This window comes from Falco biarmicus, chromosome 12 (assembly GCF_023638135.1).
Source record: "Falco biarmicus isolate bFalBia1 chromosome 12, bFalBia1.pri, whole genome shotgun sequence".
Taxonomy (NCBI): Eukaryota; Metazoa; Chordata; class Aves; order Falconiformes; family Falconidae; genus Falco; species Falco biarmicus.
This window is the reverse complement of record NC_079299.1, coordinates 31,617,316-31,631,446: the sequence shown is the minus strand read 5'-3', so window position 1 is coordinate 31,631,446 and position 14,131 is coordinate 31,617,316. Positions and strand designations below refer to the sequence as shown.

Genomic DNA, 14,131 nt, shown 5'->3' with positions numbered 1-14,131 from the left:
ATCTGCACAAGTGTACATCTCAAAGGGTAATAAATATCAACTGTAACTGTGATTTAGCGTACAGTAGCACAGTATTCATTTTTACACATAAACATTGCTTGCCTAATAAAGTTATATTTTTTGTGAAGTCCCTTTCATTGGAATACTGAGGCTCACTCTTGCTCTCTGCCAGATATTTCAATAATTACTGATACCAGAATTTTTTGATAATTTCTAATATTCAAGCAGCATTTCCATTATTTACTGTAAGCAAGAAAATCATCACATACAAAATGTATTTCACAAAGAAATTTGATACAGCAATGTCCTTCTACTGTGAATGTTAAAATATAACCAAGGCCTTCACTGGAAAGTAGTTGATACTCTGTAATTTGCTTTAAACACCTGTAGAGACACCAGACAAAGCAGTACCTTAAGGCAACAAAGTTACCAGAAGCACCTCTGCATATGGGGCAAAAGAAGCAATTTGATCAGTTTTAAAATCATCAATCACAGTCAAAGGGTCAGTCTGCAGGAGTTACAGTATCAAAAAATGGCACAGGTTCTGAAGTACAATATTGTCAGTGTGATCTGAACCTTGTGATCACGCACGTTCTAGAAACACTAGTACAAGACGGCATACATCAAACTCCTCCTGCATCTATCAATCAGTATGATCAATTTCTGCTGCCAAAGAGTATTTCCATACTAAACCTATCAAAAAGATAAAGAAAAAATAAACTGCACTCCTTTTCTATACCTTTGGCATATGTTCATCAGGATTTCTGTGTTGATAGAAATGGATTTAAATGGATGACTTCCCTAAAGAATAATTCACAACACAAACTATCCACTGTTGAAGGGTACAGAGAACTAAATCATTACATTTTTATCTGAAAAACAGATGTCAATAGAATCCTTCCACCTCTTGAAAAACATCATGCAAGACATGCAAGCCCTGAGGCTGCAATGATTGACAACACTGAACGATGTGATGGCCCAGTGGTATTACACAATGCATGCATGACTATTATAACTGCAGAGCCCCAGTTTGACTTGCTGAAGATACAAGGGACGTACGTTCTAGATTTGCTCAAGTGTTCACTTTTGAATCCTACTTAGCCATTGTATCTTTGTGTGCTTACACAGGATCCGGTAAAAGGATGCTCTAATCTTAACTTGCAATAAGCAAGTGGTGTGATTTATACTAACCACCCTTCTCTAACTTTTTAGCAGGCATTTATGACAATCTACCCCTTACTTGTAGAACACCTGTATTTCTACCCCTGGGACAATACTGTTTGAGCAGCGATCACTGCACAGTTAAGATGGTCATGTAGTTCTGCAGACATCTACTCAAACATCTAAAGGTATCATTACAAATGCCAAGATATCCTTTACCACAAAATAAGGTGCGTATTAGCATCTCAATTAAGGACATTTTGCTAACTCTGCACTGACTGACTATATGTACCCAAAGTTCAACAGTTGTATTGAAGGTTTTTTGCCTCATGCCACTGAGTTTTATGAAGTAGGCCTACCCAAAAGCCTTTTGGCCCTTGCACAAAACCCTGCTTCCTAGGATTATGTCCAACACCACGAACTGTTAGGAGGCTGAAGTCCTATATCTACTTTAAAAAAAAAAAAAAACCACAACCAAGCAGCCTACAACACATTGACTGGCTGGTGAGGAATCACAGGGAACACTGCCAAGAACATATGAGTAGATACAGAGCATACGCAGCTTTCCCACTCCCTGTCTTAGCTCTGCAGCATCTGACCAGGCTGAACTACTCACAGGGCAGCTGCACAATGCCTAAGCTCTCTTGTTGGCGCTCACTGCAGAGGAGTTGCCTAATTACTCATGGTTGAAGTGAGCTAGAATAGCAGTATCTGAAACAGTGCCACAAGCCCTTACACCGAGGAACCTTGTCTCTCCCTTCTCCATCAATATGGACCTGCTGCACCTCATGACCTCAGAGCTGCTCTGACCAACAACCGCTCTGCTGGTTGGTCTTACTGTTAGTGATTACGATTACTATTTGCACGAAGAGACATCCCCTCACATCTGTACGCTCGCAGGTTTACACATCAATGTGCACACAGTCAGACAAAATCATAGTAGATTCAAGTGGTGTGGTGACTGATCTGTAGTTTCTCCCTCCCAGGGTTTTAAAGAAAGCAGAATCCAGAACAGCCCAGATTTAGTGGATGTGCTTTCTCTTTTCCTTAACATTGATAAGGAAAAGCAAAATGTAGGAGAAAATAAGACATGAAATAAAATAGGTCAATAGTCATTTACTCAGAACACACTTGCTTCACTGAATTAACATAACCCCCAAAATCCGTCACTTCTAAACACAGAAAGCAACAGCTGTCTTTATCATCAGATAGTATGAGACAACTTTACTACTATTGCTTCAACTTGACTCAGATGTATACTTTTTACATAATACCTTTTAGTGTGATGGGAAAAGTAAGTTTTCTGCCAAAGATTGAAAATAGGGAATCACTTACTACACCAAGGAACCTGGGTGAGTGTCCTGCAACAATCAATGAGAATGTGGAGTAGCCTCTGCTCCACAGCCAGCAAAAGGTATGCTGGCAACCGCCACATTAAAAAGTTTCACTGATTGAAAGGAAAATCTGTAAGTTTCAGAGTGTCACAGAACACTTAGCACTATCACACAAAATAAACACTCCTGAGTATTAAATAACTCAGAATTCCTAGAAGAAGCGACTTTAGAAACAAAACTTTTTTTGAGCAAACAGATGAGAACCAGAAAGCCTGACAAACACTCTTTACTACTTCAGCAAACCTAAGTATCTTAAAAGGGTCATCTTGTTGGGGGTTTTTTGGTTGTTTTTTTTTTTGGGGGGGGGGGGGGGGAGTGTGGGGTGTGGGGGGTGTGGTCATTGCTAAAGGCCTAGTATCAACTATTGTCTGAAAAGGTAGAATTAGACTGTAGTACTTGCACTACACTACTTTCCATATTAAAACAAAAAGGCAGCAAGAGGACAGAGTCCACAAAGGACAAGCAAGAAAGGAGATGGATATTCCACAGAAAGTTTGGCTTTCTACTTTAAGCATTATGTGGTTTTTTCCCTTTTGGGGTGAGGGGGTTTTACTTCTGAAATGAGTTCAAATGTTAAGATCTATTCAGTCCAACACTAATTAACAGAGTGACTGAAAACTATCTGACTTTGTGATTAACACCTCAATGTAACTGACCATTAAAACACTGCAAACATTCACACCCACAATAATCCTGTGACAACAGTAAGATTAGCTTCACATAAGTAAGCACGTTCAGATTTGGATCACAAGGTGCAGCGTGACTTGATACCAGAGGGCAATAAAGTGAGAAAATGTTTTTACCATCTACCTTGGAAAGAACATTCTGCAGACATACAGGTAAGTAGTTTGGAAGAAACATCAGAAACAGTTATACAAGAAACAGAATAGAGCCAGCAAGTTGTCATCACAGATAGGAAGCAGCGAGCAGCACAGAAGGAAAGCAAACAAGCACTTATTGCCCTCAGCAAATGACATTTGCGGAGCTAACACACTTACCAAGATATGTAAAATATATTAATGTAAGGGAAAGTAATGTAAGCAGGATTTAAAAGCAACACACATTTATAAAGTCTTCTTCATTTAAGCTTAAAAATAACCTCTTAAAAGATTATTGTTTGTATATACAAGTTTTTCTCTTCTACTCTAACCAACTTCCAACACAACAGCATGGGCTTTGCTTTATTTGATAATCACAGCACTACCTTATAGTAGAACTTGGAAAGATGTTCATTCATTTTATCCTTTACTCTGAACTCTGCTGAAGCTATAAATTCTCAAAAATAATTAGTTAGTTCTTTGAATTCAAAATTGCTTGACCATAGGTAAACATCGCACCCAGTAGTCAAAAATGCATGAAATACTGATGTGAGATCAGTCTAATGAGATGACATCAAAGCTACCTGACTATTGCACTTTTAGTGACTAAAAAGATCTTAAGTTGTAAAAACAGTGCCACATAGATTTCCGTTACATACTTTAGGTTAGAACATTATGACTCTAGAATTTCCCTTTCTTACCAAGCACAATAAACCTTCTCTAAGTAAATCAATAAAATATACATCTTCATCTTTTTCCTTACAAATTTTTAGACCACCAAGTGACAGATCTGAGCCCTTTGTATAGATTATTACCAAGAATGAGACAAATTCAAATACAATGGATAGAAGGGGATTGCCAAAGCCAGTAAGTTGCATTTCTTGTAAAAATTTTATCTATGTGAACAGCTTCACTGCTTCAGCACACTAGCTGAAATGTGTTATACATTGTGCATGTGCATCAATTCATGTGCAAGCTCCTACTGAATTAGATACAAATAGAACAGTACATGAAGGACCTTACCCCTATTAACTACCAAAGCTACAAGGTAAACATACATATAAGGGCCTGTAAAAGTGCAATTTTTCATCTTAAAACATAAATATTAATATTCTTGCTAAGATGCAAACAAGCACTTTGTAAGTATGACACCTGTCTACATTCTATCATACATCAACTAGTATCTGTATTTTGTTTCTGTCTGGCATACACAATGCCCTGAATATATAGCAAGTATATTCCCAAAATACCAGGAAGTGACACCAGACTTTTTTTTGCTCAAGGGCTTAATTAAGAAAAACAGGTATCACACAAACAATAAAGACCAAATATTTCCCTGCAGTTTAAAATAAGATTAATTTCTGTAATAAACCTAAGTGGACTCTATCTCCTATCAGTATAGAAAAGGAAACAATTTTCAAGTATATCTAAACATGCAACATGAAGTTTCAATCAACAGCCAGGAATATGATACAAGCTGCTTATGAGTTCATCACTTACTATTTCCCAATCCAAAAATACAACACAAGATAATTTTTGCATTTTCCTCAGAGTAAGCTAATGGGAAAACGTACCAACAGAGTTTGGGTCCAGCAGTAGCCTTGCTTTGATTCAGTGCCTTAACATCAGTTAGTCTGATGAAAGAAAGTGGGGGCATTTTTTAAATACTGCTTAAAAACAACTGTCTCAGAGGCCCTGCCTCTTTGGAGCATAAATACAGGGCTCTCTAAAACAAAGCAAACAAACAAACAGAGACTCCCACACAGTTATTACCAAATAATCTCTGACCACTGAGGTCATGTGCTCTAACAAAGCAACATTTTGAAAAAAAGTCTTGATCCCTGAATAATTACTACAAAGGAAAAAAGTCGCACAGTGTAAAAGGCAAGGAAGGGAACAAATTGGTATTTGGTTTACAGAAAAAGGAGGAGGAACCAAAAATAAGAATAACATATGAAAGAACACAAAGCTAAAAAGCCCCTTCTTCACAGAACAAACAAATGAGGAAAATCTAGAAGCTTCACAAAGTTAGCATAGAATTAAGATGCGCCTGATTTAGCAACCAGTTTGTCAGTTAACTAGCTTAGTTTTTAAAAGAAAAACCAGAGCACAGCAATACTTTGCAAAGGTTTGTGGTATAGAGATCCCCAAACTAGCCATATGACCTGAAGAAATATAGCCTTGCCAGCGAAAGATGCGAGCTGATCAGCTTAGGTAAGGTATTCGTAGCTGACTTAAAACTGGAATTTACTGCTGCTATGCTACCAAGAAATATGGCAACATTGTAGGGTAGCTTAAGGTGTCTCAGCCACCTGAGCAAACTGACCTTTCTGGTATAAAAATCAGAGCAAAACAAGTTGTGTATTGCCTTTCCTTACAACACAGGGAGACAGAACGCTGGCCACACAGAAACAGAGGCAGGTAAAGAGCAAAGCCAGCCCTGCAAACAGAAATACTACAGGCAGCCATAACCGGAACTGCAAAGCTCACCCAGCCTCAACTCTGGGTGCTGCTAAGGTCAAACGATGCTTAGATGAGCCAGCCACTCAGCCATCACCCCGAATGGCTAAAGCTCGCAGCACAGCTGCTAGCATGAAGCTGGGAGATGTCTTCCTCTTGCTCAAAGTCACACTCATAGCATTCCCCACATGGTCCTGTGATTTCAGCTAAAGCCACCTCTGCCCTATGTAACAGCAGCTCTGTTCAGCAGTGCTGCACTGTGCTCTGTGGCTGTATCTGCTCTGTTACCTCACACAAGCATCTCTGCCCTGCAGTCTTCAATGTAGTATAAACGTGTCTTTATATATAAAACAGCCTTTACTGAGCTATGTCTTAGGAGACAGCTTGCCAGCACACTCATAACTTAATTTTCTTGACAATGAAACATACAAAATATATGCCTAGAAAGCTACGAGTAAGTTTATTTAGTTTTTTCATAGAGTGCTTTGAAACAGCACATAGAATGTGAGTGAAATGCAAAATACTCTGAAAATAAAAATATAATGCCATAGTGAAAATACATTGTTTCCTTGACAGAGTATTTTCAATGCTGGAACAAGTTACTTTGATACTAGATCTTCCAACTAAGGTTGTTATTTATGGAAGAGGTGGATACACTCAATAAAGCACCTTTGTATGTATTAAGAAATGTTTTTTAACACAAACTTTTATTCCCTGGCCCCAGCTGCTAGCCTAAACTAAGGATGGCCTAAGCAGTATGCCACCAAAAGAAATAAGGAGACAAAGACAGCTATGCAAGATAGCACCAGAAGAAGAAAACAAAGAAGTGGATGTATACATGCAAAGGAAGATTAGGTTCTTTACTTCCTAATCTTCAAAATGCTGTAAGAAACAAGAATGAACCACAGAATAGTGGGCTGCATGGAAATAAATCACAGCAGACAGGATGAAGGAGAATGGGCATCACCTGTGGAAAAGGGGAAAAAAGTATAAAAAACGTAGTAAAATGGAGACATAAGCAAATATCAAACACTGTAAGCGTTCCACATTGACCCACACTCTTTTTCCCTTTAGCTGTCAAAAAGCCAAGCATCTCAGAAGTATCAGCCAACATCCACTTCATCTGCCCAATATAAGTCTCCCTGCATGCAGATATTCAAGTCCAAAATTAATCATCATTACACTATAAGAACTATCTTTTCCTTTTTTGTAATCAAAAGGTTCCAATACCAAGAATCTTGACCACAGTGCACACTGTGCTGAACCAATTTATTAACAAATTTGTTTCTTAATTAAAAAAAAAAAAAGTGTTTTAAGTTCAGCTTTCCTTAAGAAAAGTTTAGGCCATACTGCTGCAGAACCACCCTTAAGAAGAACAACTCTCACAAACGACTAGAGTGACATCTACCTCACATCTGTGGAGGCCTTTCAGAGCACGTCTGAAAACTGTAAATCAAATCCATTTGCTTCATGAAAGTGAGAAAGGTGCAGAATTTTTTCTGGGATACGTGCTTGTATTTTTACTGCCAAACCCACCAATTTAATTTACCCCAAAACTTTTTTCCATTTCCCTGCCCCGACAGAACCTGGCTAAAGCTGCCTCTTGCTATTTGGTCTTCTTCACCAGAAAGAGTTAATTGGAGTGCATGTTCCTGCACTCTTTCACAGAGCCAGGCAGCTGGCTCAAGCACTAGAGATGGAGTCCAGTTTTCAGGAAAAGATATAGGCCAGAAGTATGGGCTGGCAAGCTCAACTGTTTGGAAAAAAGCGAACTAAAGACTAGGAGCTCAGAATAGGAGTCAGTGAAGCAGTCTACACATTCTAGGCACACACCACTAGAGCAGTGGAAGGAAACAGTCAGCTGCTACACCTGGAAAATTCTATGGGCATGAAAGGACTGCATGTGGATCCAGTCAGTGAAAAACAGTGGGAGAACAGCAAATGGGAGAAAAACAGGAGCATAATAAAATATTTCATCCTTTGAAGTAATTTTCAGCATGTCTGGATACAGCAGTGGATAGTATTGAGTAATATATTCAATGAAGACAAACGTTATGAATGGAAGACTGTGATGAAAGTGGACAGGTTCTCCAGACAGTGGATTAAATGAACTCAGTTTCAGAGTTTGGTTCTATATATTACATATTCTGCGTACAGTATTGTCCAATAGTTCCTTTAAAACTGACCAATTTCCACAAATACATAGTGTAGTAAAATAAAACTATTAAAACTGTAATATGGTTTTGAGTGTTTGTTACTTGACCAAATATTAATGGTGGTGCTAAATGTAATGAAAGTCCCCGTCTTGCAAGTACTTGCAGTTGTCTATTTTTGTTCAAAGAACCCAGTAAGACTCTTGTTAGTTTGGGAACCACAGTTTGTACTATGAGACAAACTTCTTACACAATCCTACTGGAATTCAATTAACAAGTATCAGAGAACAAAACCTATTAGAAATGAAAATTAAACACACTCAGAAAATGAGTGTGTTTGTAAGAATACCTTCATCTTTTGGGATCAAAAGAAGGGTATATAAACACTACAGTGCTAAAACAACAACAAAAAAAAAAATAAAATGAGGTGTTGTTAGGTTCTAGAAAAATACATCTAGGACAGCTAAGAATCATCTTACTGTAATTGCACCATTTGTTTTAGTAGCATACACATTTTACTCAAGCACATGAGCACTTCATAACGTCAGAAGTATTATGATATAGAGGTATATTAAAGGTATGAAGTATTCTTGGTATGTTCCTTCACGTCCCTGCCACAGCAGAACACCACTGCAGTGGATCTCTTGCTTTCTGATTTATTTCCAAGAAGCATGACCCCTTTTTGTATCAAAGAACACACAGATAAAGGCTCAGATTTAGAAAGACAGATGGGTTTCTATCCAGAAGTATCAGATACTGACTGATCCCAGCAGAAGGTAGGTAATCAAATACTTTTGAAGAACTGGACCTAAATTTAAAGGGGAAATGAGAGAAATTCTCTCAAGTTAGGGGCTGATATTGAAACACAGGAATTCTCCACATGTAAAAATAAAACAGAATTTAAAAAAAAATATTAAATTGGTGTGTAACATGTCTAGCAAAGGAAGAGCTCTTCAGATGTATTTGGATACCAAACGGAATCTGTGTATTTTCCCATGTACTAAAACGTTCAAAAAATCAAAAGCAAAAGACATACAAGAATATAATGAATTATTCTTTCTCATATATGAGGTACTAATAAATTCAATGCTGATAAAACCTGACCACCTCCACACCATTATCCTGCAACTATTCCAATGCTGACATCTATTTCCTGTATCTGAATCATGACAATCATTGAAAATAACTTCGGTGCAGACAAGCACAAGGCGGGAGAAATGCTGTACTAACAAACTCTTACTTGCAGCTGAAGGTAGGCAGAATTAACTCTTTTTAAACTGAACAAAAAGCTTTCTCTAAGTAACAATGTCACTTTTTTTGATAGCATAACTGTTTACAAACCTTTCTCTAAGTAACAACACCACTTTTTCTGATTGTGTAACTGTTTACAAACCATGCTCAACACTTTTATGGTCACAGAATTTGTTTTTCAACATTCGGCAAAAATAATGTAAGTATTAAAAGTATGTATAAAGCAGCACCACAGCACCTCTAACAGCCTCTACTTGTTCAATCCTTTAAGGCCCTTTAAAGCATCTGCAATGGCTTTCCAACCATAGGAACCAACCTACACCACAACCACATGACAAAGCCCTTAGTTGACAGGTATACACTAGCTGTATTCTCACACCAAAACACGAACAACCTGAAGTATCTCAAAACTAGTCTAAATAGTAAGCACCATATAACACAACTCATGTAAAAAAAACACTCATGTAAAAAACCCCAATTTCTAGTGGTGCTTTCCACATATTTCTACAAACGGCACTCCTGGTGACTTCTGCAAGCACATTTCTCTATAGCTTCAAGCTCCTAACCACAGACCTCTAGTTCTCATGTGAAGTACGTAATTGAGAGCTTTTAAAAAAACAAAACAACCCTCAACATTCTGAAGAAAAACATTTTCCTTTTGAAGTCACATGATACAAATTTTTCTGCCACATTTCCTCAACATATGGTAGTAAAGACTGAAAGAAAAAAAAAAGGAAATGGAAAATACTGCAAGTTATATTGATAATTGGTCAGATCTGCGCCTCTTAAATGTTTTTGCAAATGAGGACACATTCAATGGTGGATATTCAAAGTGAATAGGACTAGAAGTTAACACAGGCTTCCACAGTGACTACACTACAGATAGAATTAGTCTGCAAAACATGAAAAAATGTTTCCCCCCTTTCAATCCTGGCAAATAACCCAAAACAAACTAAACATCCCCAAAGAAAGAATACCGTTCTGGAAACTTCAATTCTAAGTAGTAGTCAATCATAATACACTTCAGTCACCCCAAAAAATTTTAAATAAAATACACCTTCCAGTATAGTTACATATTTCTAAAATCAGTTTTATTTGTACACCAGTTTATTTACACACAAACTACCTTAAACTAGAGGTGTAATTGTTCTGACTACTATTTATTTGAAACTTGTATCTCTCATGTGGGTTGTTTTGTGGGGTTTTTTTTATACATACACACACAACTCCTAAGCAAACTACAGTAATCATGATATAGGGTCAAAAATGCACAAAGCCAAAACCAAATTAAACACACAGTGCCTTAAGCATGGGAATGATCCCTCTTGGCAGCTTTCCATTTTACATATATGTATCCCACATATGTATCAGATATCAACTTATACTCTTAGTATTGAAAAAAATTACTGATAAAGTTTAATTTCAAGATTATATTCTTTGAAATCACCTTGTTTCAGTTCCAGTACTAAATGTGCCTTCCAGCTGTCAAACATTTTCACCAAGCGGAAGCTCTATGTGTTAAATGCATAGTCGTAATTGACAAGCTACTTAATTTGTGTAGTCCAAAAAAGTAAAAATTGCAAAATAAAAATAGTATGCTTCAGTGAATGTATCACTTGAAATTCTTATGAAAATATGCCAGAAATACACTCAAGATTTTTTTCAAAAATTTCAATTTCACCAGGTTTTCCATGTTTCTCAGTATTACAGAAGTGAATACCTGACATTTTAGTTGCACAATAGTAGGTGACAAAGAAAATACTGGTTTCAAAAGCATGTGAATTCAAACTTAAACATGGTAACATGCAGATCTTTTCACACAGATTAGTTATACAAGCTGAATCCCAACAGCAAAAGCTTTTAAAGTCCTAAAGATGAGTAAAACTATAAACAGAGTAAAAGGTTGCCCATCACTGAGCAGTCTTCCTGCTCAGTCATCACTGAGCTGCCAACACAAGCTGCTCGTGCACTGATGTATCCATCCAGACATACATAAGCCTACATTTTTTCATACCTATACAAAAGATATGTCTCTGTAAAGACCTAAAATGTTTAAAAAAAAAGTATGGATACTTTTTTCCACTAGTAACACCTTTATGATTCTATCACTAGACACTTGACAGAGGTGCTACTCTCTAGCATTACAGTAGCAGGCAACATTCCAGTCAAAACTGTGATTAACAGAAAGTAGTTATAAAGAACTTTTTCTAACCATCAGTTTCCAATAAACAATTTATAAAACCATGTAAAAATGTTTCTTCTGCAGTTCATACCCAGAAAACATTCTATACTCACAATTAAAGCATTAGCTTTACTGCACAACTGCTATCTACTCTAATTTGGAACTGTGAAAAATGAAAAGGAAGGAGTTAAAGAATGGTCCATTTGCTCAGTAAACAACATTATGTGACTAGCATACGATCCTTAAGTTATGTGTCACATGAACTAAGATATGTATTAGAATCTTATTAGCCAAGCAAATTTATTCAGAATTTTGTTTATGAGCGTGACTTACAGTAGAATGAACCTTTATGCTTCTCAGTGGAAATCTGGGAAACTATTTACAGTCATCCAATTTTCCAGTAAGTTCTACATATCATGATTCAGCCAGTATTACACTGTACATCCTGCAAATACATCACTTGGACATTAAACTGTAAAGACTATCTGCTATGCTTTGAAGTCTCCTCTTAACTGACCACATGACTCCTTCAAGTATAAAAGAAATCAATTTAAGGTCAATGTAGGGGGGAAAAGTTTTCATAAGAAAGCAAAACATACACAAGAAACAAGATGACAGTGAAAAAATAAAGCCAAGGCACAATTTGCAGACTTACATTTGCAGCATGACTTCGTTCAGAAACACGCCATCCACTAGCGCCACATATTCTTCCAGGTTGGTCCCATTTCCTCCAGCTAACGGTCCAAACGTCTTAACCTAAAACATAATCATCACCACCGTGACACTAACGCCACCTTACTCTCTGCCGCAAGGCATTTATCTTCAAACAATGAGCAAATGAATAGTGTGTGAGGAAAAATGAATGCTTACCCAGGTGACAAGAGGGCTAGACATGAACTGCTCCAAAAGGGGTGTGAATATTTCGTTCTCCATTTTACAAAAAAATTAACATCAATGTAGCTCCTCTGATGCAAAAAATATGAAAGTCCTTCACTGTAGCAACTCTCTGAAATGCTCCAAGGATTTAGCTGAAGTAAGCGAACCCCATTTTCACCAAGCAATGCAACAGCAACAACAAAAAAGTCAGTGCACTGGCAACTGGGATTTGTCTTCCTCTTTCAAGAAAAAATGCATCTGAAAGTCCATCTACACGTATTTCAGCCTTTCCATTGATGTCTCTCCCTTCCTACATACCGAACGGGTAGAAGGAAGGAAGGGAAGAAAAGAGGGAGGCTGCCTAGCTACTGGGATTCTGCATCAGACAAAAAAAGAAAGGAAGGAAAAATCTGCTTCAGCAGCGGCAGCACCTCAGAAAGGAAGGAGAAATTCCAGTAAAACTCTGCAAGCTCATCCTGCCCCTTCCTCACAAAAAAAGAAATCCAAGCAAGGGCAGGCAAAGAGGAGCAGGGACCCCCACCCCCACTCACAGCAAAGCCCCCCCGGCTGCTACTGCACACAAGAGAATCCCGCTGCCCCCCACCCACCCCCGCAATGGCACAGGCAGCCCACAGAGAGGGAACCAGCCCCCAGCAGGGATGAGAGGCTATTTTAAATCAGTTCCCTTTTTTAACCCCTTCCCTTTTCCACTAAACTACGGCGCAAGACAGCGACAGGACCGGCACGCGCCGCCTCGCCTCACAACCTCGCCCTTCCCCCCCACCACCCGCCCCCCGTCCTCTCCCCTCGCCCCCCGGGTCCCCGCCGCCCCCAGAGCCCCCCAGCCCTGACGCCCAGCTCCAGCTGTTCGCCTGCCGCCCTGCCGCCCGCCACAGGCTCCCGCGGCACCAGCTCCGCTGCCCACCCCTTCTCCCAAATAACGGCCACCTCGCCTCAGCCAGGCCGGCCGTGCCGCATCACTCGCCCCCTCTTCCCTCCCACACCGACGGGCGGTTCCAGCGTATGGATCCCTCCGCCCCGGTCTGCGTGCGGCAGCCGGTTATCCCTCCGCCAGCCCGGGTCCCGCCGCCCTCAACCGCCGCTCGGGGATGGCGGCGCAATTAGAAAGAGGCGGGGCCGGCGGGAACCGCTGCAGGACTCGTGCACGGGCGCTGCGGCGACGGCGGCGCGCGAGCCCAACGGCCGCGCCGCGTGAGGCGGGAGGGCGGGAGCCGGCGGGCCTCTGCCCCGCAGCGCCGTGAGGAGAAGTGGCGGGGTCCGGCGTGCGTAGGTCTGCCCTCGCCCCGGGGCGCGGGAAGGGAGGTGGATGCTCTTCGATTCCCCCTGTGAGGGAAAAAAGGTGCCGGTGAGGAAGAAAGGGGGGGGGGGGGGAAGGGGAGTCGCTGACGCCCTTGAAGAGAAAAATGAGGGTTTATGGCCCGATCCGCCCCCCAGCCACACACTCCCGCCAGCCGGGGAGGGAGGACAGGTTTTCTCCTGAGGTGAAATCCAGACACACCACGTTAACGCAAAATCCAGCTTTCTGGAGAGGTTTAGCGGGGGCAGAGGAGCACAGGGAGGGGGGCGACCTGGTTACAGAAAAGCAAATGATGACAAGCAATTTGCTTGCCTAAGCTATTGTCCTTAAGCTATCTCCTGCCACTTGGGTTTCAAATCTCCAATGCTGCATCAACATACGGGACCGTATCTGCTTAATAGATCATGTAGTTTATTGACAAAGCATTTTGCAAAAATCTCAAGCTAAGTCCAGCTTCTCTCCTATGTAGTATAAATTACATTGCAGCAGAATTTTTCCAAATACCTTTAGTTTTACAC

The 14,131-nt window shown here is 39.9% G+C and overlaps 1 protein-coding gene across 15 annotated transcripts in view; it reads right to left on the bottom strand.

The window, feature by feature from the left end:
* CCDC88A (coiled-coil domain containing 88A) overlaps window positions 1–13,401 on the bottom strand; it is a 79,997-nt gene extending 66,596 nt beyond the window's left edge. For 10 of the 15 annotated variants that reach the window (XM_056357480.1, XM_056357481.1, XM_056357483.1 and 7 more), the window contains exons 1-2: window positions 12,290–12,849; window positions 12,075–12,175 (exon numbers count right to left, since the gene is read on the bottom strand). In XM_056357480.1, the coding sequence (XP_056213455.1) occupies window positions 12,075–12,175; window positions 12,290–12,352 (164 nt within the window). In that variant the 5' untranslated portion in view covers window positions 12,353–12,849. Of the gene's footprint in view, window positions 1–12,074; window positions 12,176–12,289; window positions 12,851–13,220 lie in introns of those variants that run through there. The other 5 variants (XM_056357473.1, XM_056357474.1, XM_056357472.1 and 2 more) reach the window with 3 other exon arrangements.
* Window positions 13,402–14,131: the final 730 nt, after the last annotated feature.